At 42.0% G+C, this 24,145-nt stretch overlaps 1 protein-coding gene across 4 annotated transcripts in view; it reads left to right on the plus strand.

The window, feature by feature from the left end:
- The window catches only part of DOCK5 (dedicator of cytokinesis 5), a 243,927-nt gene that overhangs the window by 59,548 nt on the left and 160,234 nt on the right, over window positions 1-24,145 (plus strand). For all 4 annotated transcript variants that reach the window (XR_002915986.3, XM_024250911.3, XM_024250913.3 and 1 more), the window contains exon 3: window positions 23,897-23,937. Coding sequence is in view for 3 of the 4 variants with exons in the window: in XM_024250911.3 (XP_024106679.3) it covers window positions 23,897-23,937 (41 nt within the window). In the remaining variant the exon portion in view is untranslated. The remainder of the gene's footprint in view (window positions 1-23,896; window positions 23,938-24,145) is intronic.

Genomic DNA, 24,145 nt, shown 5'->3' on the forward strand with positions numbered 1-24,145 from the left:
CAGGATGAGAAAGAGGAAGTGGGAAGGCAGAAGGAAACAAAGCAGGATTTGGCCATCGAAAAGCTAAGTTATCTGCATGGTTGCACGGAAGACTCTGCTATTACTGCCACCTCCCTTTAGTTTTTGGCAGAGGGCTGGGGTTTCACATTATCCTTTTCCCTTGGACACAACTCGGTGTAATCATGTAGCTCCCAGGGGCAGAGAGAAGACAGAGAGGACTATGTAAACTCTTCCCTTTCTCTGTCTACTGCTTATTCTCACCATCTCAGGCCCAGCCAAGCATCAGTTCAAAGTGTCCAAGACACTAGGGCAGTCGCCTTATCTTTTCCAGAATCCTTTGCTTATGGAAACCACAGCTCTTCCAATCTTTTATTTATTTATTTATTATTATTATTTTTTTTTGAGATGGAGTCTCGCTCTGTCGCCCAGGCTGGAGTGGAGTGGCGCGATCTCAGCTCACTGCAAACTCTGCCTCCCGGGTTCACGCCATCCTCCTGCCTCAGCCTCCCGAGTAGCTGGGACTACAGGCGCCCGCCACCACACCCGGCTAATTTTTTGTATTCTTAGTAGAGACGGGGTTTCACCGTGTTACCCAGAATGGTCTCAATCTCCTGACCTCACGATCCGCCCGCCTCGGCCTCCTAAAGTGCTGGGATTACAGGTGTGAGCCACCATGCCTGGCCTACAGCTCTTCCAGTCTTATCAGCTCATACCTCTTTTGTCAGGAGGCCAGGTTAATTCACTTTGTCTAGCCTCAATGGATGCACATTTTCCCGTTGTGCAGGTAAAAAGCATATGTTTAATTTTTCTAACTCTTCCATGTGGGCTTGGAAAGAATGTGTATTTAAGGATCATTGGGTGCAAAGTTCTTTTCTTTTTTTTTGAGATGGAGTCTCACTCTGTCATCCAGGCTGGAGTGCAGTGGCACAATCTCAGCTCACTGCAACCTCCACATCCCAGGTTCAAGCGATTCTCATGCCTCAGCCTCCTGAGTAGCTGAGATTACAGGTGTACGTCATCACGCCTTGCTAATTTTTGTATTTTTAGTAGAGCCGGGGTTTCACCATGTTGGCCAGGCTGGTCTTGAACTCCCGAGCTCAGGTGATAGCCCCATCTCGGCCTCCCCAAGTGCTGGGATTACAGGTGTGAGCCACCATGCCTGGCGGCAAAGTTCTATATATGATAATTAGGTTCTAATTTCTGAGTCATTTTTCAGGTTTGCTATATGCTAACTTTTTTTTCCTGCTTTTTCTGTTACTGATAGAACTGTGTTAACTCTTCCACCATGATTGTAGTTTGTGTCTCTTTATGGTGATGTCAGCTGTTTGCTTTATGTATTCTGAGACTTGTTTTTAGGTGCCTGCTGATTTAGAATTGTTGTGTTAAATATTTCTAACTTTTAATTCCTATGTATTAAACCTTTATCATTGTCTTAATCTGTAGTAACATGCTATGTCTTACTCTATGTTGTGTAAAATTGCAGCCAACTCACTGGCAAGTCCCAAGACTTCAATTTTTGTCCTCCTGGCTCCACAAGGCCTTCAGAAATGCTGCTCAGCTTCTCAGCCACTCAGGAATCCTTTCTTTCTTTCTTTCTTTTTTTTTTGGTGTTGTTGTTGTTTTTTGTATTTTTTGGAGACAGAGTCTCACTCTGTCGCCCAGGCTGGAATGCAGTGGCTCGATCTTGGCTCACTGCAATCTCCGCCTCCCGAGTTCAAGTGATTCTTCTGCCTCAGCCTCCTGTGTAGCTGGGATTACAGGCACCCACCACCATGCGTGGCTAAATTTTGTATTTTTATTAGAGACGGGGTTTCCCCATGTTGGCCAGGCTGGTCTCCTGGCCAACTCCTGACCTCAGGTGATCCGCCCGCCTCGGCCTCCCAAAGTGTTGGGATTATAGGCGTGAGCCACCGCACCTGGTCAGGAATTCTTTCTTAAATCAGCAGATGGATGCCCCAAGCAGAAAGCAGCCCCAGATGCTGGGTTGGTCTTTTTAGGTTTTGGTCTTTTTCAGATTTTGACCTGGTAATTCTTCACTGCCATGTTAGTTCGTGTGTGTGTGTGTGTGTGTGTGTGTGTGTGTGTGTGTGTGTGTGGTGGGGGCAGGGTGGGGCAGTGTATATATTTGTGTGTGTTGTTTTGTCAAGCTTTTCTAATTGTCCTACAGCGTGTGGGAGGGAAGAATGGAGACTTGGTCTGAAATAAAGTAGGTAATGTCTTTTGTTTTTTGTTTTTTTTTCTTTGAGACAGGGCCTTGCTCTGTCACCCTAGCTGGAGTACAGTAGTGTGATCATAACTCACTGCAGCCTTGAGCTCCTGGGCTCAAGCTGTCCTCTTGCCTCAGTCTCCCAAGTAGCTGGGATTATAGGCCTGTGCCACCACACCCAGCTAATTTATTTATTTATTTTAATGGAGACAAGGTCTCACCAAGTTGCTCAGGCTGATCCCAAACTCCTGGCCTCAAGTGATCCTCCTGCCTCAGCCTTCCAAAGTGTTGGAATTGTAGGCATTAGCCATAGCACCTGGCTCAGTTGATACCTTTAAAATATTTCTTCAAAGTTTTTTTTTTCACTTTTATGTGACCTCAGCGTATTTCTAAGAAATAGTTAATTGAAACACTTTTTCCTGTTAGGGTTCATATCAATAGTAATTTTAAGGATGAGTGCAGTGGCTCACTCCTGTAATCCCAGCACTTTGGTAGGCTGAGATGGGAGGATCCCTTGAGGCCTAAAGTTCAAGACCAGCCTGGGTAACATAGTGAGACCTCGTCTCTACAAAAAATTTAAAACTTAGCCAAGCATGGTGACATGGACCTGTAGTCTCAGCTACTTGGAAGGCTAAGGTGGGAGGATTGCTTGAGCCGGGGAGGCAGAGGTTGCAGTGAGCTGACCACATCACTGCACTCCAGCCTGGGCAACAGAGTGAGACCCTGTCTCAAAAAGAAAAAAAAAAGTACTTTTAAGTGTGCTCACTATTTCTACTTTACCAAGAGTTCTCCAGTTGGCCTGTGAACATTCCTCAAGACAGCATCCCTATGGACCAAGCTAAGGGGGTCACTGAGCTTAGTTGAATATAAATATAAACACAGATACATTCATTTCAAATACCATGCACTTGAGTCCAAACAGTCCAAAACCCACAGTGCTTCTAGTATATTACAGCTCACACTACGATATGCTTGTAGGATGTGCTGGCCCATTTGACAGTCCCACAAAAATGGTTAATTTCTTCAGTTATGATGATCCGGATGCTGTAGTCCTGCCAGCAAGAAACCGCTTTTCTTAATTGCTACCATAACATTTTTGCTGCGTCAGCCGTAGAACTTTTTCATCTCAAAGGATGTCAGTGCCTGTTCTTTAAAAGTAAGCACATGTCAAGGTGTGAAGGGGAGGGAGATTGAGAATACTTGAGCCTGCACTGTGAGCTTACCGAGTTCATTAACCACCAAGTGGCAGGTCAGCTTGACAGAGAGATTACTATATTGGATTATATTTTTCAATAGTGTTTATTTTCTGGGATTAATTTTTAAAATCGTGCCTACCTTGCCAGATGTTCCATGATAGGTCCTTGTATCTGCTAAGCACTTAGAGTTCTTGGCTTGATTCTCAAATTCCTTTATTATTTAAGGCAGCTCGAGGCAAGGGCAGGAGTGCTTTGCAAACATGAAATGCGATGGGAATGCTGAGTAATCCCTTGTCTTCTACCCCTCCTCTCCTAGTCCCTCTTAACTTTAGAAAAATAAACACAATGAAAACACCGACAGTCCTGCCGGGTGGAACTGAAGGGTGACACTGGCACTGTATTGTGGCCCCGGGATTCGTGTCTTCCAGCTTCCTGTCGGAGCTGACTTCGGGGCGCTCCCTCTGCACTCTGCCCCACCCTGCCCTCGAGATGTCTGCATACCAGATCTGTGTGTGTTTTTCCAGCGTGGACATGAATCCACCCAGACATGAAACGTTTTTTCTGCCCACCGCCCAGGACAGAATACTATTTTTGATTCTCCTTTTTCTGTTTCCTGCCGTGTGGTTGGCTAAAAAATTTCAGAAAGTATTGGCTCCTTGAAGGCAAAGCCTGCTCCTTCTTCATCTGCAGAGCCTGTGCCTCCCTAGCTCCTGGTATACAGCAGGTGCTCAGCAACAATCTATTGAATGATGAAGGTAAAATAGGAGACCAAGGCAAGCTGGTGTAGAGAGTAAGGGGGTCAGGGGTCACCTCCACAAAACCCTGGATATTACAAGGCAGAGGTGCTGTTCCTTCTCTATGAGGGAAATACAGGGGGTGCTAATGTTTTTCAGTCCTCTGCGATTATAGGAGGATTTAGTTATTGCTGAAGTTTTTGTTTTTATTTTATTTATCTTTTTTTTAGAGACACGGTCTTGCTGTCCCCCAGGCTGGAATGCAGTGGCATAATAACAGCTCACTGTAGCCTTGACCTTTTGGACTCAAAGGATGCTCCTGCTTCAGCCTCTTGAGTAGTGGAGACTGCTGGTACATGCCACCATGCCTGGCTAATGTTTTTAATTTTTTAGGAGAGGTGAAGCCTTGCTGTGTTGCCCTAGCTGTTCTGGAACTCCCGGCCCTTAGCGATCCTTCCACCTTGGCCTCCCAGAGTGTAGGGATTATAGGCGTGAGCCATCGTGCCTGGCCTTGTGGGTTTTTTGTTTGTTCTTAAATAACAGCTTTCTTGAGATATAATTCAAATACCAATCAATTTACTTATTTAAAGTATACAATTCAATGGATATTTACTAAGTTCACTATGCAGAGGGTTGGGCAAATATCATCACTATCTACTTTCAGAACACTTTCATCATCCCATAAAGAAGCTCTGTACCCATCAGTAGTCATGCCTCCCCTGGCTCTAGGCAGCTTCGAATTCATTTCATATAAGTGGAATCACACAATATGTGGTCTTTTGTGACTGGCTGCCTTCATTTGGTGTCAGGACTTCATCTCTCTCGCTCTCTCTCTCTCTTTTTTTTTTTTTTTTTAAAGAGTCAGGGTCTTGCTCTGTTGCTCAGGCTGGAGTGCAGTGGCATGATCACGGCTCACTGCAGCCTTGACCTCCTGGGCTCAAGGAATCCTCCTACTCCAGCCTCCCAGGTAGCTGGGAATATAGGTGCACACTGCTACACCCAGTTAAATTTTTATTCTTTGTAGAGACAGGGTCTCACTATGTTGCTGAGGTTGGTCTCGAAATCCTGGGCTCAGGCAGTTCTCCTGCCTTGGCCTCCCAAGGGCCAAGTGTCCCAATATGTTGGGATTATAGGCATGAGCCACTGCACCCGGCCCAACTTCATCTCTTTTCATTGCTGAGTAATGTGTATTGTGTAGGTACACTATATTTTATTCATACATCAGTTGATGGACATTTGGGTTGTTTAGATGTTTCAGCTACTGTGAATAATACTGCTGCAAACATTTGCGTGCAAGTTTTTATGTGGATATATGTTTTCATCTCTCTTGGGTAGGTACTTAGGAGTGGAATTGCTGGGTCATAGGGTAACTCAATGTTTAATGTTTTGAGGAACTGCCAGACTGATTGAGCTTTGGCTCCAAAACAGGCGACCAGAGAGTCCGGATGAGCGAGCTTCTATCCATCATCTTTTTTCACTCATTTGACTCTCTGGCCTTGCCCCTGAACTTCATTTGTTATTAAACGAAGGAAAGAAGCAGAATTGACTGAGAAGCTAATCTGCTGCTCATCCATTACAGGTCTCCAGGAATTACTTGTCTTTAGAGAGTTTATCAGGAAACAGAATTCCTTAAGGACTGAAGCGAGCATTCTTGCCTTTCTTCATCTTTGGCACTGGCCAGCCCACAGTCATTTCTGTGTCTTTGCTTCTTTTACTGTGGAATGTATTTGGCAGCGAGGTATCTGTTTATTACTGTGAACGTTCCTTTCCACCCCAGATCCATGGCAGAAAGTGCAGTGACTTCTGGAGATGCCCGGCCGTGAGGTCATTTATTCATTCAACATTTGCTGAGCACCAAGTATGTGCCAAGTACATTTATTGAGCATGAGAAATGTTCTGGGTACTCTGTGGTCTCTTAAGTGACAAAATGCAAGTTCTTGCTCTCATAGGGTTTACATTGGAGGGATAGACAAAAACAAGTAAACAAAGTAAGTAAACAAAACAATTCAGATATGTGCTTACAAATGCTATGGGGAGAAGAGGGTGATATTGCAGAGGCCAGAGGTGGAGGACAGCGATGGAGAGGGAGAGGGAAGACTATTGTAGGTTGGTGGTTTTGTCCTTGTCTAGATTGACTGGCCCTGGGCAAGACATTGCAGCCGTCTTTGTGACAAGGACATTTCATCTAAATTGGAGTCACTTTTTGAGTCAAGAGTGATCAAATGTAAGTGCTTTGAAAAGTGCACAGTACCTTGTATGTGTCAGGTTCAGCATCCTGTTACCATGGAGCTCCCCTCTCCTGTGATTAACGTCACTCCAGTCACAAGTGGTTTTAGGCCTGGAGTCTGAGGTTCCTCTAGTGCTGGTTTCCTGTGTTTAATTCATATCCATCGATTAACTCTTTTTCTGCTCCATAAACCACTCACAAGCTCACGAGAAGGGGTGGCTGGTGTGCTGGTTTTAGCAGTGATTTCCGGGGTAAATACAACACAATTGACCGCTGTTGGAACAGACACAATGAGATGTCTCCAAGGTGAGCTGAACTGTACAGAGGCAGGTACAGCACATATTATTTCAGGGCAATTTGTAAAGACTCAAAGGATAGCACAAGTGCTTGGACTGGAACCAGAGGAAATAGGCAAACCTGAAAAGTTAAATAAACAAAAAGAAGCGTTTGTATATGTATAGGAGTTCCCCAGAACACCCATGTTATTTCTTCTGTATAGAAGGAGTCCAGGTTTTGCATGCACTTTAACCAAAAAATCTGCTTCCCTCTAATATGAAAAGGAATAAAAATGAATTAAGACTGGAGCTGTATGTGTTTTGAATCTCATTTTTATAAAACAGGCCTTTGTGAGTAGGGACAGTGGGCGGTGTTATGACAGGTAAGTTACATGGCAATGAATTTTGTCTGCATGTTTGCCAAAACTTTCTAACAGAGATATAAAAAAGAAGAGAGTGGGCTGGGTGTGGTGGCTCACGCCTGCAGTCCCAGTACTTTAGGAGGCTGAGGCAGGCAGATCACATGAGGCCAGGAGTTTGAGACCAGTCTGGCCAACATGGCAAAACCCTGTCTCTACTAAAGATACAAAAATTAGCCCGGCATGGTGGTATGCACCCATAATCCCAGCTACTTAGGAGACTGAGGCACAAGAATCGCTTGAACCCGGGAGGCAGAGGTTGCAGTGAGCTGAGATCATGCGTGCCATTGCACTCCAACCTGGGTGACACAGCAAGATTCTATCTCAAAAAAAAAAAAAAAAAAGAGTGCTTTTAAAAGATTTTTTTCAAACAGAGGCTTAATCATCATCCTTTAGAGATGTGGTAATAGGAACCCTGCATTGGATTATGATACAGTATGGTATCTAACGTTTTGAGAATATCTGTCTGATTGTCACATTCTGCTATGCTCTATGACAATTAATTTTGTAACACTGGAATCTCTTTATTGTTCCTCCTTTCTACTTGTTTCTTTCTCTACTTGGTCATCCATGCACAGTGGTCAGAAGCCAAGAGAGAGACAAAAGATTCAAAATTGCTGTAAAAATCAGTTCTTAATAGAATGTATAAAAGTTTACTGGGTATAAGCTTCAATAGGGGTGTCCAAGGTATTTGTAACTTCTGTTTACTTTTGTTACCCGCTAATTAAAATAATTGAAAGTTTATTGTAATTCAAAATCTATATAGTCTCCACGATCTAGGTACAGAAATACTGCCTTTCACATACATAAATGGCAGTGAGCCTAACAGCTTGGATTTTATGACGCCACGTGCAAACATTTTGGCATTAGCCTGGAAAGCAGATAAGGCCATGTGGCATTTTGTTGAGTGTGCTTGGTCACTTCCCACATCTGTTTGACCTTTACCATAAGTACAGCTTGTGAGCTACTACTGCTGGTGACATATGTTCCTGAGATGTGTTTTTCAAAAGATATGTGTGGCAGTAGGAGGGTGTTTACCAGAGAAATTAATTAAAAGGAGTGTCAGTGAAAAGTCTTATCTCAGATTTAATCTTTAAAAAAAGCGAATGCCTTCTCCTATTGTTCCTTTTCAGGTACGTTTCAATATGCTTCTAAAATTCTAAAATTCCATCTTTATTTATTTTTTTGAGACAGAGTGTACCCTGTGTCCCAGGCTGGAGTGCAGTGGTGCAATCTTGGCTCACTACAACCTCTGCCTCCTGGGTTCAAGCAATTTTCATGCCTCAGCCTCCCGAGTAGCTGGGATTACAGGCACATGCCATCACACCCAGCTAATTTTTAGTAGAGATGTGGTTTTGCCATGTTGGCTAGGCTGGCCTCAAACTCCTGGCCTCATGTGATCTGCCCACCTTGGCCTCCCAAAGTGCTGGGATTGCAGGTATGAACCACCAGCCCTAAAATTCCATCTTTAAAAATGTACATGATTCAAGTATAGGCATATATGGAATTTTCTGTTGTAGAGTTCAGAACTGTTTCCTGAGTGGTACCTTCATTCAGTTATTCTGTCATGAGTAAGTACTTGGAATTACCTATTTGGGCAGCTCCCATGCACCTAAGGAGGCAAACTCAGTCTGAAAGCAAATATGCTTTTGGGAGTACTCTGGAGGAATGTTCCCAGGAGCTTTTAGCATTCCACAGATTTTGGACCACAACAGATCTTGGTTGGATCAAGGGGTTGAAATGCGAGCAGAGTCCTTCCATCCCATGCACACACATACCTGCTCACAGCTGTCTTCACACCGCTGATTGCTGTAGCATTCACATTATTTGGTGCATAACCTTTATTTTTTAAAAAATGCGTTAGATTATCTCCATATAACATCACTGTTGGGCTGGCTAAGCCTCAGTTAAGGATTAGTGTAAGGAGAAAGACTTAGAGGAAGGTTTAAAATTGAGGGCAAATGATCGTATTTCTCTTCTTGCTTATATCTGGAAAAAAAAGTTAAATATATGCCTCTGCTTTGTCCGTAGTAATATGAGTCATTTATTATCTTTAAAAGCATATATTGATGAAAGAATTCGAAATACGAAATAAATGGAAGCTATCCCATGTTCATGGGTAGGGAGACTCAATGTCAAAATGTCAGTTCTTGTGAAGTTGATTTATAGATTCAATGCAATCCCAATTAAAATCCCAGACAGTTATTTTGTGGATATCAACAGATGGATTCTAAAGTTATGTGGAGAGGCAAAGGACTCAGAACAACCAACATGACGTTGAAGAACAAAGTTGGAGGACTGACACTACCTGATTTCACAACTTACTATAAAAGCTATAGTAATCAAGACTGTGGTATTGGCAGAACACTAGACAAACAAATCTACTGAACAGAACAGAGAGCTCACAAATAGACCCACACAAATATAGTCAGCTGACCTTTGACAAAGAACAAAGGCAATACAATAGAGAAAAGATAGTCTTTTTAACAAATTGTGCTGGAACAACCTGACAACCACATGCCGAAATAAGAATTTAGACACAGACCTTTCACCCTTGACAAAAAATAAGTCAAGATGAATTCTAGACCTAAATGTAAAATATAAAGGTATAAAACTCTTAGAATATAATAACATGGAGAAATGTAAATGACTTTGGATACGGGGGTAACTTTTTAGATATAACACTGAAAACACAGTTACATGAAAGAAATAAGTGATAAACTGGACTTTATTAAAATTTAAAACTTCTGCTCTGCGAAAGATAAAGTCAAGAGAATGAGAAGTTAAGCTACAGTATGGAAGAAAGTATTTGTAAAAGAGAAATTTGAGGCTGGGCACAGTGGCTCACACCTGTAATCCCAGCATTTTGGGAGGCCAAGGCAGGCGGATCATGAGGTCAAGAGATAGAGACCATCCTGGCCAACATGGTGAAACCCCATCTCTACTAAAAATGCCAAAAATTAGCCGGGCATGGTGGTGGGCACCTGTAATCCCAGCTACTTGGGAGGCTGAGGCAGGAGAATCGCTTGAACCTGGGGGGCAGAGGTTGCAGTGAGCCAAGATCGCGCCACTGCACTCCAGCCTGGCAACAAAGTAAGACTGTGTCTAAAAAAAAAAAAAAAAAAGACATTTGATAAGGGACTATTATCTAAAACGTGTAAAGAGTGTTAAAATCCAACCATAAGAAAACAACCCACTTAAAACATGGGCAAAGACCTTCACAGAAACCTCACCAAGGAAGATATATATCCATATGGCATATAAGTGTGTGAAAAGATATTCAGCATCATATATCATTATAGAATTGAAAATTAAAGCAATGAGATACTACTATGCACCTATTAAAATGGCCAAACTCCAGAACACTGACAACACCAAATGCTGACAAGGATGTGGAGCAACAGGAACTCTCATTCATTGCTGATGGGAATGCAAAATGGTACAGCCACTTTGGGAGACAGTTTGTTAGCATCTTAGAAAGCTAAACACACTCTCATCACACAATGCAGCAATTTCTGTCCTTGGTATTTAACCAAAGGAGTTGAAAACGTATACCCACACAAAAGCATGCACATAGATGTTTGTAGCAGCTTTATTCATAATTGCCAAAATGTGGGAGTAAATAAGATGTCCTTCAGTAGGTGAATGGATAAACAAAGCGGTACATCCAGACAATGGAGTATTATTCAGTGCTAAAAAGAAGTGAGTTGTCAAGCCATAAAAAGACATAGATATGCACGTTACTAAGTAAAAAGAGTCAATCCATATGATTCCAACTATATGACATTCTGGATAAGGAAAAACTATGGAGATGGTAAAAAGATTCGTGGTTGCCAGGGGTTAGAGGGAAGGAGGGATGAAGAGGTAGAGCACAGGGAATTTTTAGAGCAGTAAATCTACTCTGTATGATACTGTAATGGTGGAATCATGTCATTATACATTTGTCCATACCCATAGAATGCACAACACCAACAGTGGACCCCAGTGTAACCTATGGACTTCGGGTGATAATGATGTGTCAGTGTAGGTTTGATTGCAATAAATGTACCACTCTGGTGGGGTATGTTGATAGCAGGGATGTCTTGTCAGGGGACAAGAGGTATATGAAAACTTTCTGTACCTTCTGCTCAGTTTTGCTGTGGACCTAAAATTGCTCTACAAATTAAAGGCTATTAAAAATTTTTAAGCATATAAGGAGACTTCTGTGTCATAAATATTAACTCTGTGCTTGAGTACACCCATTCTGTTTCACCCATAGAGTTGAATGATTCAACAGAAATGGTCATAGTAGCAGGAAACAGACTGCCTAAAAAACTTGTGTTTTATTGATGGGTCTTAGAAACCCATGAAAACTTCACTTCTCTTCCTTGTCTCATCTCCATGTATAATTCAAGCTACAAATAAGAATGGACAAGGCAACACAGGAAAGTTTCTAGTTACAGAAAGATTCTTAGTCTTACTATTATATTCTGTGTATCTGTTCCTAATGTTTGTCCTGCAACCAAGAATATTAAATATGTGTGTGTGTGTTTCACTTTGGCAATAGGAATATAGGATTTTAAACAACTATATCTAGCAATTTGGTTAATCTTCTAAATGGCAGGAACAATGAGTATTATGTTACTAACCTTGAATGCTTGTTTAGTTTTCACCAATGCCAGTTTAAGAATCTGTTACAGGCCGGGTGCAATGGCTCAAGTCTGTAATCCCAACACTTTGGGAGGCTGAGGTGGGTGGATCACTTGAGGTTAGGAGTTCAAGACCAGCCTGGCCAACATGGCGAAAACCCATCTCTACTAAAAATACAAAAATTAGCTGGGCATGGTGGCATGTGCCTGTAGTCCTAGCTACTCAGGAGACTGAGGCAAGAGAATCACTTGAACTGGGGAGGCAGAGGTTGCAGTGAGCCAATATCGTACCACTGCACTGCAGCCTGGTCGACAGAGCAAATCTCCATCTCAAAAAAAAAAAAAAAAAAAAAAGAGTCTGTTATAGTTGGAATTGAAAGATACAAAGGGTGAACTTTTTTCTTAGTGTCACTTTCATTGCTGACACTAAATGTTTAATCAGGCCTTAGATAACCAATTTTGGTAACTTTTGAGTTTGGCCCCATTTGGTCTCTGCCAAGGCCCTGGCTACCCAGTGCCATTTCTCGATTATTCTAGCCACAGTCTTAGGGTTTTTCTATCACTCAAATTGTTTCTTCTTGACTTTTTTTTTTTTTTTTTTTGGTCCTCTTTCTTCTAAAGTCATCATTTCTACCATTTTCTCGGAGTAGGGATGTTATCATGTTGGAAAATAAAATTATGTCTTCATATCAGGTACTGCAGTCTGGACACCCCTAGCATGGTATTCTAGCTGTTTTGTGTGTCTCAGCTTTGGTTGTTGGCAGTAATTTAAGTAGTTGAGAGAGGTTCTGCTCTTTTTGAGGAGCACAGACACATTCTTCAAAAAAATAAGTAAAAAAGAACTCCAATATAGAGCTCCCCACAGTCAGCAGCACAGGAACCAGAAGACAGCCCTAAGCACTGCAGATGGTCCCTGAACTGTGCCATTGGATACCTTCTGTGTCTGACATTTTACATCCCTCTCTGTGCCAGGCATCGAGCTACGGCCTTTCATGTACTGCCTCTCAGTTCTTACAATCCTGGGAGACCAGAGTAATTGATGCTCTTTTAATCAATGTGGAGATTTAGGTTAAGAAACTTGAAGAAATTCATGCAGCTATTAAATGGCAGAGCTGTGATTCCCACCGGGATCCTGTGGAATCCTAGTATATTGTTCTTTCCACAGCGTGCAGCCCTTCAGCAAATGACGTTTACACTTTGGACATGACATAAAGTTTTCCAAAGGGGATAGGGTTGTTTTGCTTTTGAAACAGCCACCTGAAAAGTTTAGCAGCACCTCAAATGTGTCTGTATTGCAGTGAGCTCTTTCTGAACTTAGCTCCCCTCCACAGCTCTTGGCACACAAACTTGCCACTCTTACCCAGTGGTCTTGTCGCTGTCCTGAAGAGGATCAGGGATTGGGGTTATACTCTCAAACTCCTTGAGGTCCCATAGCCTGTAGCATAACTCTTTATAAAAAGTGGACCTCATTAAATATATCTCAGTTGATTAATTGTACCTCTCTCTCGTTCGTCTTTCAAACTCATGCTGATGATAACAAAACCAACATAAGAGTTGAGTTGCAGCAAATTCATTGCTCCTACTGATAAAACCACGTGCTACCTCCTGTCGTCTCAGCTTTCTTGACTGGTTGGATAAGTTGGAGAAATGCATCACAGAAGAGGAAAGTTAGACTTTTAGCAAGAAGGACTAACCGCTGGCGAGATTACTTTGCTTTAAAAAGGAAAGAAAGAAAAGCCACGTCCAGAAAATATAAAGGGAATTGGCCAAAAAGTAGATGATGTTGTCCAGGCTACAGGAAGTGTTATTTCCTTCCTCTCAGTGAGCTTCCTTGGCTCTGTGAAGGCACAGAGGGAGGTTTCCTTGTTTTGCAGTGAAAATTTGGATATATCATCTCTCTATTTTGCTGACTGTGATTTGGTCCTCTTCCTCGCCTCTCACTGCCTGGACCAGGTCTCTCTACTTGTCTCAGAAGGTATTTGCTGGTTTCAAATAGAAATCTCTGCCATCACCCTCTATGATAGGCAACCAGAAGAAACCTTCTTGGCATTCTTTGCTACAGATGTTATGGGGTAACAAGACTAAAAATATTGTAATGTTTTTGTGGAAGGAAATTTAAGAGATTGAAACTCTAATTACTTAAAATTGACAAGGGAAGAAGTGGAGTCCCCCAGAGCTGGTTACTGTGGAGCTAGGATGGAGAACCAGGCCTTTTGGTGTCAGACAAGTTCTCTTTATAAAGAAGCAGTGGCTCTTCTATTCTGGACATTCTGGCCTCATAGGCAGGGTGCGTTAGCCCTGCCTGTCTGTGCCCACTGGGCATGGGATCCCAGGAGAACAAAGAAGGGTCACTCAGACCCTGCTGTCCAAGTGTGTCTTGTGGGTGCATGTTTCATTGCATATTCCTTACAGCAGTCTATTCTATACCTAGCCAGTGGCTCAAGAACACCCGCCTTTCTCATTGCTATATTCATCAGATGTTTACTCAGTGCCTGCTGCATGCCTGGCACTGCGAAGGACAGTTCCCTGTTTTGATCATTAAAAAAATTAAATAGACCGGACACAGTGGCTCACGCTTGTAATCCCAGCACTTTGGGAGGCTGAGGTGAGTGGATCACTTGAGGTCAGGAGTTTAAGACCAGCCTGGCCAATATGGTGAAATCCTGTCTCCACTAAAAATACAAAAATTAGCTGGGCATGGTGGTGCATGCCTGTAATCCCAGCTACTCAGGATGCTGAGGCAGGAGAATTGCTTGAGCCTGGGGGGGGCGGAGGTTGCAGTGAGGTGAAATCATGCCGCTGTACTCCAGTCTGGGTGACAGAGCGAGATTCTGTCTCAAAGAATGAATAAATGAATGAATGCATGAATGAATAAATAAAGCCAAAAGACTTATCTCGTTTTTCACTTAGATGGTGTGCCTATGCGTGTATGTTTTATACTGATAGAATTCCATGGCCAAGCTCACCTGACCTGAGGGGTGGCGCCTTGAGAAAGTGTCCTGTCTACTGTGCCCCAGAAGGGCTGTGGGCCAGCTTGGTATAAGGGAAAGCAATGAGCTGGCAGGTAGGAGGCCTGTGTTTGTATCCCCAGCTTAGGTAGTAAGTAGCTGGGTGACATGGGACAAACCTTTTCATTCCTTAACTATGTTTTCTTTATTTAATTAATTTATTTACTTTTTATTTTATTTTTTAAGAGGCAGTTTTGCTGTATCGCCTAGGCTAGAACACAGTGGCACCATCATGGCTTACTGCAGCCTCAACTTCCTGAGCTCAAGTGATCCTCCCGCCTCAGCTTCCTGAGTAGTTGGGACTACAGGCATGCATCACCACGCCTGGCTGATTTAAAAAATTCTTTTTTAGAGACAAGGTCTCACTATGTTGCCCAGGCTGGTCTTGAACTCCTGTCCTCAAGAGATCCTCTTGCCTTGGCCTCCCAAAGTGGTGGGATTACAGGTGTGAGCCACCGCACCTGGCCTCCTTTGTTTTAAGTAAGGTTGTTATATTTTAGTGAGCTCTGAGTTCTTTCCGATATCTGGCTATCTCAAATCCACAAAATTGAGCTCAGATGGTTAACCTGGAAGACTCATTTGTCTCACCAAGAAGTATAAAAGAATAGAATCATCTTTTACCATCTTTGCATCCCTTGACTTTCTGCCTTTGAACTTATTTTCAAAAGCCCCAGTGAGATGCATGTGGAGTTTGGACATCTTGAGACCTGAGGCTCAGGAAGGCGGTGAGTGTGCTGCGCACAGGGAGAGGTGCAGCCACTGTCTGTAAGGAAGGATTTTAGACCCAGCCCTTTGTCTGTCCTGTGACGAGTTTGCACCCAGCTGTTTCTGCTCACTGGCTTCCCAAGAGACAATCAGCTTCTATTGGAGGGACAACTCACTGGGGATGGGAGGACAGGATATGCCCGTGGAAACCTGACAAGTTTACCTGGCCCACAGGGGATGGAGCCTTTGCCCTTGGCCTCATTAACTGTGTTTTATCCAGCGTGATACCAGACCAGCAACACTTAAAGGAAAAACAACAGGATTTAGCACCTGCTCCTTCTCTGGGACCCACCCTCCCCAATCCCCGCAAACACACACACAATGCAGGTGTATAGAAACATAGCTCCTTGTCTCCTTCTTACCTTTAATTCCTCAGAGGTTAAAAATAATTTGTTGATCTTCTATGTGTGTATGTGGGGTAAAACTAATTTATCTTGTGATCAGAAAGTAGGGAGAGATTTTATAAAACTCCATAATTTCAGCATCTAAATGATGCTTTCCTTGTTGGGAAATCATGAGTCCCTCTGAGTAATTGCTTCTGAGTCTTCAGCATATTCATGACTTTCTCTTTTGTGTGCCAGAGTCTACAAGCATTACCATTAAAAGCCCTTTTGTATTTAGTTATTTGTTTACAGATCTGTTTCCTTCCTCCTTGAAGACAATGTCTGGCACACTGGTGTTCAATAAATGTTTTCATGTATAATCAATGAATGACCACATTAGTAATGTAAATCCTCAGCCTAAATGTACATCCTCAGAGAGACAATTTTCTTTCTTGGGATCTTGCTCTGTTGCCCAGGCTGGAGTGCAGTGGCGCGGTCATAGCTGACTGCAGCCTCCAACTTCTGGGCTCAAGGGATCCTCTGACCTTGGCTTCCCTAGTAGCTAGGACTATGAATGTGCGCCACTTCACCTGGCTAGTTGTTTTATTTTTAGTTTTTTTGTGGAGACAGGATTTTGGCTATGTTCCCCAGGCTGGTCTCCCACCTCAGCCTCCCAAAGTGCTGGAATTATAGATGTGAGCCACCACGCCCAGAGACAATTTTCTAACCATGTTTTCTAAAGTAGCTCCATCCTCAGGAGTTGGCCTTTCCCAGGTTAGCCTCTTTTATTCCTTTATAACTTTTAGCCCTATATGAAATTACTTTTCTTGTTTATATGCTTGTGTGTTTACATATATTTTTTTTTCTTTCCATTATTAAGTAAGATTTAGGACACAGAGACATTGAATACCCTGCTTTCCTATCATCTGTTAACTAATTGTCCACTGGAGAAATTAATCTCCAATCTGCAATTGAACTTCTGGAAATAGCACAACTTGTTCAGAATGAATTTTGGAGCATGCAGTAGTAATTAAGATGAATAATGTCTTTGGGAAGACAAAATACTGCGTAAAGTAATGGAGAAATAGTTCTGTGCTTTTTCACACGTGACTCAAACTTGTTTCAGAGGCATTTCCAAACAAAAGTATTCAGTCATATTTCAGCAACGCAATTCCGTGTTACTTTGAGGTGGTTACTTTATAGAGTAATATTCATTTGACAGTGTCAATTTTTATATTAAAAAAAGTGCAGTAAAATTTATATGCAACAAAAGGCACTCATCTTAGGTTTACAATTCAGTGTGTTTTATCAAATGAATGCAGCTTGTATACCTAACATTCTGATCAAGATAAAACACATTTCCCTTACCCTAGAAAATTCCCTGGTATCTTTATCCACACAGTTCCCACCCTGAGTAAACAGCCACCAATCTGGTTTAGATCACTGCGAGTTAGTTTTACCTGTGAGTCAACTTCATATCAGTGGAATTAGATGTGTCTGTTGTGTTTGGGCTCTTTCACTTATTGTAATGCTTTTTGGGTTCATCCATGATGTTGCACATCCATAGTTCATTCCTGTGTATAGCCAAGTATAACTATATTATGTATTATATATCATAGTTATAGTAAATAATATATACATATAACACTGTCAGTACTCCCATTGATGTACATTTTGATGTATTCCAGCTTTTGACTATTAAAAATAAAGTGTTCACAAACATTCTTATAAAGCACTGGAGTGAGGATGTGGCCAGGTCATAGGATAAGTGTATGTTTAACTTTATAAGAAACCACCAGCAATGGGAGAGAGTTCCAGTTGCTCCATCTCCTTACCAGTGATTGGCACAGTCAGTCTTTTTAACTTTAGCCATTGAAGTGAGTGGATAGTATTTCACTGTGTCTTTTTTTTTAGAGTTATAATTTGCATAGAGTAAAATTCACCGTTTTTAGTGTACAATTCTGCAGGTTTTGACAAATGCATACAATCATGAAACACAACCGTGGTCAAGCTACAGAACCATTCTGTCAGCCCCCACGTTCTCCCGTGTCCCTTTTCAGTCATCCCCATGCCACCCTGAGCACTTGGCAACTACTCATCTGTTTTGTATCCCTATAATTTTGCCTTTGCCTAGTTCTGGCCTACCAGGGTTTATCAGCTGTATATTTTTTTAAATGTTATCAGTCATATATGTTTATAAATTTAAACATCAAGACCATTTCTACAAGGTTTATAATGAAAACAGGAGACCCTTCTTAACTCCTCTCGAATTCTGAGGAGTTTCAACTTTTTCAGAAGTCTTTCAACTCTTTCAGCCAATGTTTTGTGAAATAAATCTCTTCATTTCTAAATTCATTTCTTACTACGGAAGATAAGGATTTCACTCTTCTGTACACCCCACCAACGATGCAGATACCCATTAATCCCTCATAGAAAAGCAAATATAGATACAATTTTTTTTTTTTTTTGAGACCGAGTCTCGTTCTGTGTCCCATGCTGGAATGCAGCGGCACGATCTCAGCTAACTGCAACCCCCACCTCCAGGTTCAAGTGATTCTCCTGCCTCCACGTCCTGAGTTTTAAACACTTAGAATTTGGGTTATTATGGCTATGTAGTATAAGCAGCAGAGGCTGTGGGATTTACCTTGATTACATTTCCTTTCTTGAATAATATGTTTTTCTAGAGCTAATTCCTTTTTTCCTTCATTCTCTGTGAATGCACCTCTGTTTCATACTCAAGGTTGCTGACAGTATTGACTGCCTTTTAATATGTTGAGACAAATAAGATCATTTCTCAGTTCCTTTTTTTTCTTGGATTCATTCCTCATGGGACCGTCTGTCCTCCTCCCTTGTTTGGGACTGGTTGTGCTTTCCCAGTGACATAGCTCTTTTTCTGAGAGCTCTCTTTATCATCTGTCTTGGGGACAGAAAAATAGGAACTAACTAGGTAATTCAACAGAGCTAGGGGTAGTATGCATTTGTATAAATATAGACTAATACCTGTTAATTTTGACTGATCCACATGTATAAAAAGTCATGAATTCACGTGGATACCTTCAATCCCAACCTGGCAGCATGGGGTTCATTCGAGATTTTTCCCTTCTGGGGCTTATAACTCCATTCTATAATAGTAAGAAACCTAGCTTCCCATATTTTTTTTTCTTTTGCTTCCCATATTTTTAATAGATTTAGCTATTTGATCAGTTCCCTCGTATGTAACTGATCACTCATCCTCATTAGCATGCTGTCTCCCATGGGAACACCCCCCTCACCCCGTTTTAGCTCAGATATCCAAGGCCAGTGCACCACCCCCAAGTCCTATGTGCAGATACCCCCTCGCCCCACTTAGGCTCTGACACTCCGTCTGCTCCCTTACACGAGTGCCCACCTCGTTCCGCCGGGGTTCTGACATGCCATGCCAGTCTGGACTTCTGCGGATGTGTAACCCTCCCCCACTGAGAATGCCCAGGTCACTCTGCTCCACCCCATGGCTCAGGACTCAGCTGCCCAGGAGGGAGAGCAGAAGGGCCAGGATCCATCTCCTGATTCTGTTCTGATTCCCATTCCCCAAGGTTTTCCTTTCTTCAATCTTCTTATACCAAAGACTACGGTCCTGCTATTTGCTTAAGCCCAAGATACAAATACCTTTGAGAATTTGCCTTTACTCCCCCATTCATGGCCACCCCCAGCAAAATCATGAGCAACTCCTGTTGATTCATATATATCATGCGTCTGGGTGCGGTGGCTCATGCCTATAATCCTAGCACATTGGGAGGTCTAGGCAGGTGAACCGCTTGAGTCCAGGAGTCCGAGACCAGCCTGACAGCATGGGGAGATGCCGTCTCTATAAAAAATGCAAAAAATAGCCGGGCATGGTGGCATGCACCTGTAGTCCCAGCTACCAGGGGTCGGGTCGGGGGTGGGTGCTGAGGTGGGATCCATGGAGCTGGGGTGGTGGAGGTTGCAGTGAGCCATGAGTGCGCCACTGCACTCCAGTCTGAGTGACAGAGTGAGATCCTGCCACAAGAAAAAAACAACAAAAAAAACCCCATAAATGTATATATCCTACATTTTTTTCATCTCTCCTCCTCTTCACTGCACCCACCACTCCCCTTTGGTGTTCCTCTTGCTACTACACCTCACATCCCACAATCCATTCCCATATAGCGGCAAGGATGCTCTTTTAAAAGCCTAAGGCATCCAGGCACAGTGGCTCATGCCTGTAATCCCAGCACTTTGGGAGGCCGAGGTGGGTGGATCAATTGAGGTCAGGAGTTCAAGACCAGTCTGGCCAACGTGGTGAAACCGTGTCTCTACTTAAAATACAAAAAATAAGCTAGGCATGGTGGCACACCTCTGTAATCCCAACTACTGAGGAGGATGAACCATGAGAATTTCTTGAACCTGGGAGGAGGAGGTTGCAGTGAACCAAGATTGCACCACTGCACTCCAGCCTGGGTGACAGAGCAGGACTGTCTCAAAAAACAAAAAACAGCAACAAAAAAAAAACATAAGGCATGATGACATTTGAAACCCTCCAATGCTTCCTCCTGTACTTAGAATAAAACTTGAATTTCTCCATGGCTTATAATACCTGTGTCTGATAATTAATCTTGGCTACACATTAGCATCACCATCTCCATGGCATGTAATACCTGTGTCTGGTAATTAATCTTGTCTACACATTAGCATCACCAGGGGACCTTTTTAGAAGCATTAAGTCTGGGCCTCACCCCAGTCCACTTAAATCAGAATATTTGGTGGTTTGGCCCAGGCATCAGTATTTGTAAAAGTTCCTGGTGGGTCTCATGGGTGCCCAGGGTTGAGAACCAGGCCTCCTCTATCTTCTTATTGCCTCTCCCCATCTCAGTCTCTTGCGCTGAACTCTGGCAATGACATTTTTCTTCTCTCTTTGAACTTCAGGCTTACTCTCGCCTCACAGCTTCCTTGCTTGATTTGTTTCTGTCTGGAAGTTTCTTTGCCCAGATCTGTTAATGGCTCATTCCTTTTAGCTTCTCAGAGTAATCTGTCCTTGGTCAGCATATCTAAAATAATGTGCCATGTTACCAACCATTCTCTGCCTGTTACGCTCCTTGAGCACTTCTTCCTCTTAGTACTGTCATTATCTCAGCTCATTCTACTTGTGTATATTTTTAACATTAGAGTGTAATCTTCATGTGAACTCTTGCTTTCCACTACGTCACGGTTCTTAGTTAGTGCTTAATAAAGATGTGTAGAATGACTGCATGTAGTGAGGAGAAGAATCAGGGAAGGGATCTGTTGGACAGAAAGTGTGCAGGAGCCAGAGACATTTGGATAGGTGAAGTGAAATGGAGCAGATGAGAGTCCTTACTGATAGAGATTACTTGAGAAGCCATATATAAAGTAAATAATTTTGACAGTGGAATTAGCAACTCTCCATTATTTTCAATTGGAGAGGACAGATTTTTATTCTGGATTAGAGCAATCCCAAGAAAGCAGAAAAGACTTGTGAACCTAGTGAAAGAGCAACCCTCAGCATAGAATAAGTTGGTGTTCACCATGGTTGCCATGAACTTGCTTTTTGTGACTGTCATTTCCCCTAAATGTAGGCAAGAGTGGCCCTCTGGACTCATTATCCCCTCACCATTCCCTTTATTTTAATGGTGTAATAACTTAAGAAAGCATCTGAGATCCTGCTGACCAGTTCACACCACCCACCGACTGCAGCTACTGATATGCCCATAGCTACCTCTTTGCATTATGCCTTCTTAAGCCTAATAGCAAGCTATATTTAATTATGATCGTCTTACTGTAAATACGCGGGATTAATTGGAAAACTGGATTCTTGCTTGTATGACAACCCAGGTATGGAATGTGGAAATGAGCAAACATACTTGTGAACTATTACCATATTCTGTGCAGTTATTAAAACTGAATTTATGGAGTTCTGACAGTATATGCTTAAAACTCCAGAGATAGATCTGTTCTCTCATACCTGATGCAAGGAAAATGAACATTCATGTTTACAAATTCAGCATGATAATTTTGTGCCTTTAGATAGGGCTTGTACACACACCACAATTCTAGAGAAGACATAGGAGTTTAAAAAAAAAGTTTTTTCAACAATGACAGGCTTAGGAAGCATAATTCCGTGATGAATGGCTGTGCAAAATACTGTTTACAAAAGTACAGATAAATTCTTCTTTGAAAGTGGAATGAAGTTTGTATTGTGACAACTTGGCTTTATAGGGCACAGAACGATGAAAACTGCTTGGAAAAGATGAATAGCTTGTTTCTCAGCCTGCCCCCCTCCCACTCTGCCCTTTTCCCAGAGTGAATTTGAAGCCATTTATTCATGCAAAAGCCCATTTTCATGTTTTCACAGAACCAAGCAGGTATATACAGATGGGTACAGACCTTGAGACCTGGGGAGAAATGCTTAGCTTACTATCCTTCTTATTCCTGAATCTCTTACACCTTTGCATCCTAAATCGGGGGAAGTGTTTCCTGTTTAGATATCTTTTTGTCAGCCATGTGCCTTGATGCAAGCCACAGTTCCACAGCATAGTACCCCATGCCTCCCTGTAAAATGTAGCAAATCCTTTCAATGTCTGAATGCCACAGTTTAAAATATTTGTGAAATATTACTTTTACAATAATATTTGTGAAAATATTATTGAATATATGCCCAAAGAAGGTAAGTTCAGTTTTCTACCTGTAACATGCATGATATAGATATAGAGTTTGTGTCTGTTTTCTGGTTGATTTCATGTAGAACAAATAACAAGAGGGTTCTAGGATCCTATTGGCAGATGCCAGAAGTTTTAATTACAATTTACATCTACTCACTGTGTGTATATGGCTACCTTATACGTGTGTACCGTTACTTTCAGTGGCAAAAACTGCAATTTCTTTTGCACCAACCTGATACCACATGGTTTACCTGGGCAAGATGACCGCACTGATGCTTTAGTTGATGGAGGTGGGGAATGAGGGAAATTATTACAGTGAACTTCCTATAGTAGATGTTCAGCAAATAGTTAATATAAAAAATCTGTTTATGGACAGATTAAATTGTCTACTCTCTACAAGATAGAGGGTTGGAAAACATCTGTAGGGGTGTGTACCTTTATTGGAATTTTTTTTTTTTGGAAACAGAGTCTCGCTCTGTTGCCTAGGTTGGAGTGCAGTGGTGTGATCTCGGCTCACTGCAACCTCCGCCTCCCAGGTGCAAGAGATTCTTCTGCCTCAGCCTCCTGAGTAGCTGGGATTACAGGGGCACACCACCACGCCTGGCTAATTTTTATATTTTTAGTAGAGACGGGGTTCACCATGTTGGCCAGGCTGGTCTTGAACTCCTGACCTCATGATCCACCTGCCTCAGCCTCCCAAAGTGCTGGGATTACAGGTGTGAGCCACCATGCCTGGTCGGAATTTTTAAAAAGAAGTTAAAGCCTTTACCTAAAGCCTCAGCAAGCAAACACATAAGATCTTTTTATGGGGGGCGGGGGAGGTGTGTTGCTTTTAGCATTACCAAGAATTGCACACAATTTCGTTTTATTATTTCATTATTTGGATTATTTTTAAATTGCAAATATTTGTCTTCATAAGGTTTGCTAGTTCAATTTAAAATTTTTCCAGAATAGTGGTTCTTAACCCAGGAACTCAGAAGAGTTACAGCTAATATAAGTTATTTAAAAATATATATTTTAATAGTATAAGGTGACATGTAGAAAGTATGTATACAATGAAAGTCCATATTTATTCATGCAAAAACATTTATTAAATGACTGTAAGGTATTAGGGTGATAAGAAACGGGCTGTCTTTTTTGTTTGTTTGTTTGTTTGTTTTTTGCTGTTGTTCTATTCTTCCTCCAAAGGAGTAGAGATGAGGCTAAGTTCTAAGTGAATTTTAAATCTGATTGTTATTAAGAGAATACAGCTCTAAAATACAGTTAGATTTTTATTGTGTAATAAACTAAAACATTCATCTTCTAATGTACTGTCTGTTAATTGTCTCTGTCAATTGTTGCGTCCCAGTATTGCTAATAGAACACGAGAGTGTATATTGCTAATACCTTTATGATATCCCAGAAAACATAAAATATTTTGTGTTCTCTTTTGCTCTGACAGGTTGGTACAGAGGATATACCCTCCAAAATAAATCTAAAAAGGTATGACTTATTATCCACTTTTTAATTCCATTTGAGATCTGTCTGCTAGTTTTGTATTGTGCTATGTGACCCTCTCCTCTACTCTCTGCTGTCTCTAGACCTAGTTTGCTTTCTCTTTGATGGCTCTTCTTTGGATTTGAAAGCAAATTCTCTGACCTCAGTGCCTAAATGTAATAGTGTAAATCCCATTGACTGTATTTCCTACCAG

Source organism: Pongo abelii, chromosome 7 (genome assembly GCF_028885655.2).
Source record: "Pongo abelii isolate AG06213 chromosome 7, NHGRI_mPonAbe1-v2.0_pri, whole genome shotgun sequence".
NCBI classification, from domain to species: Eukaryota; Metazoa; Chordata; class Mammalia; order Primates; family Hominidae; genus Pongo; species Pongo abelii.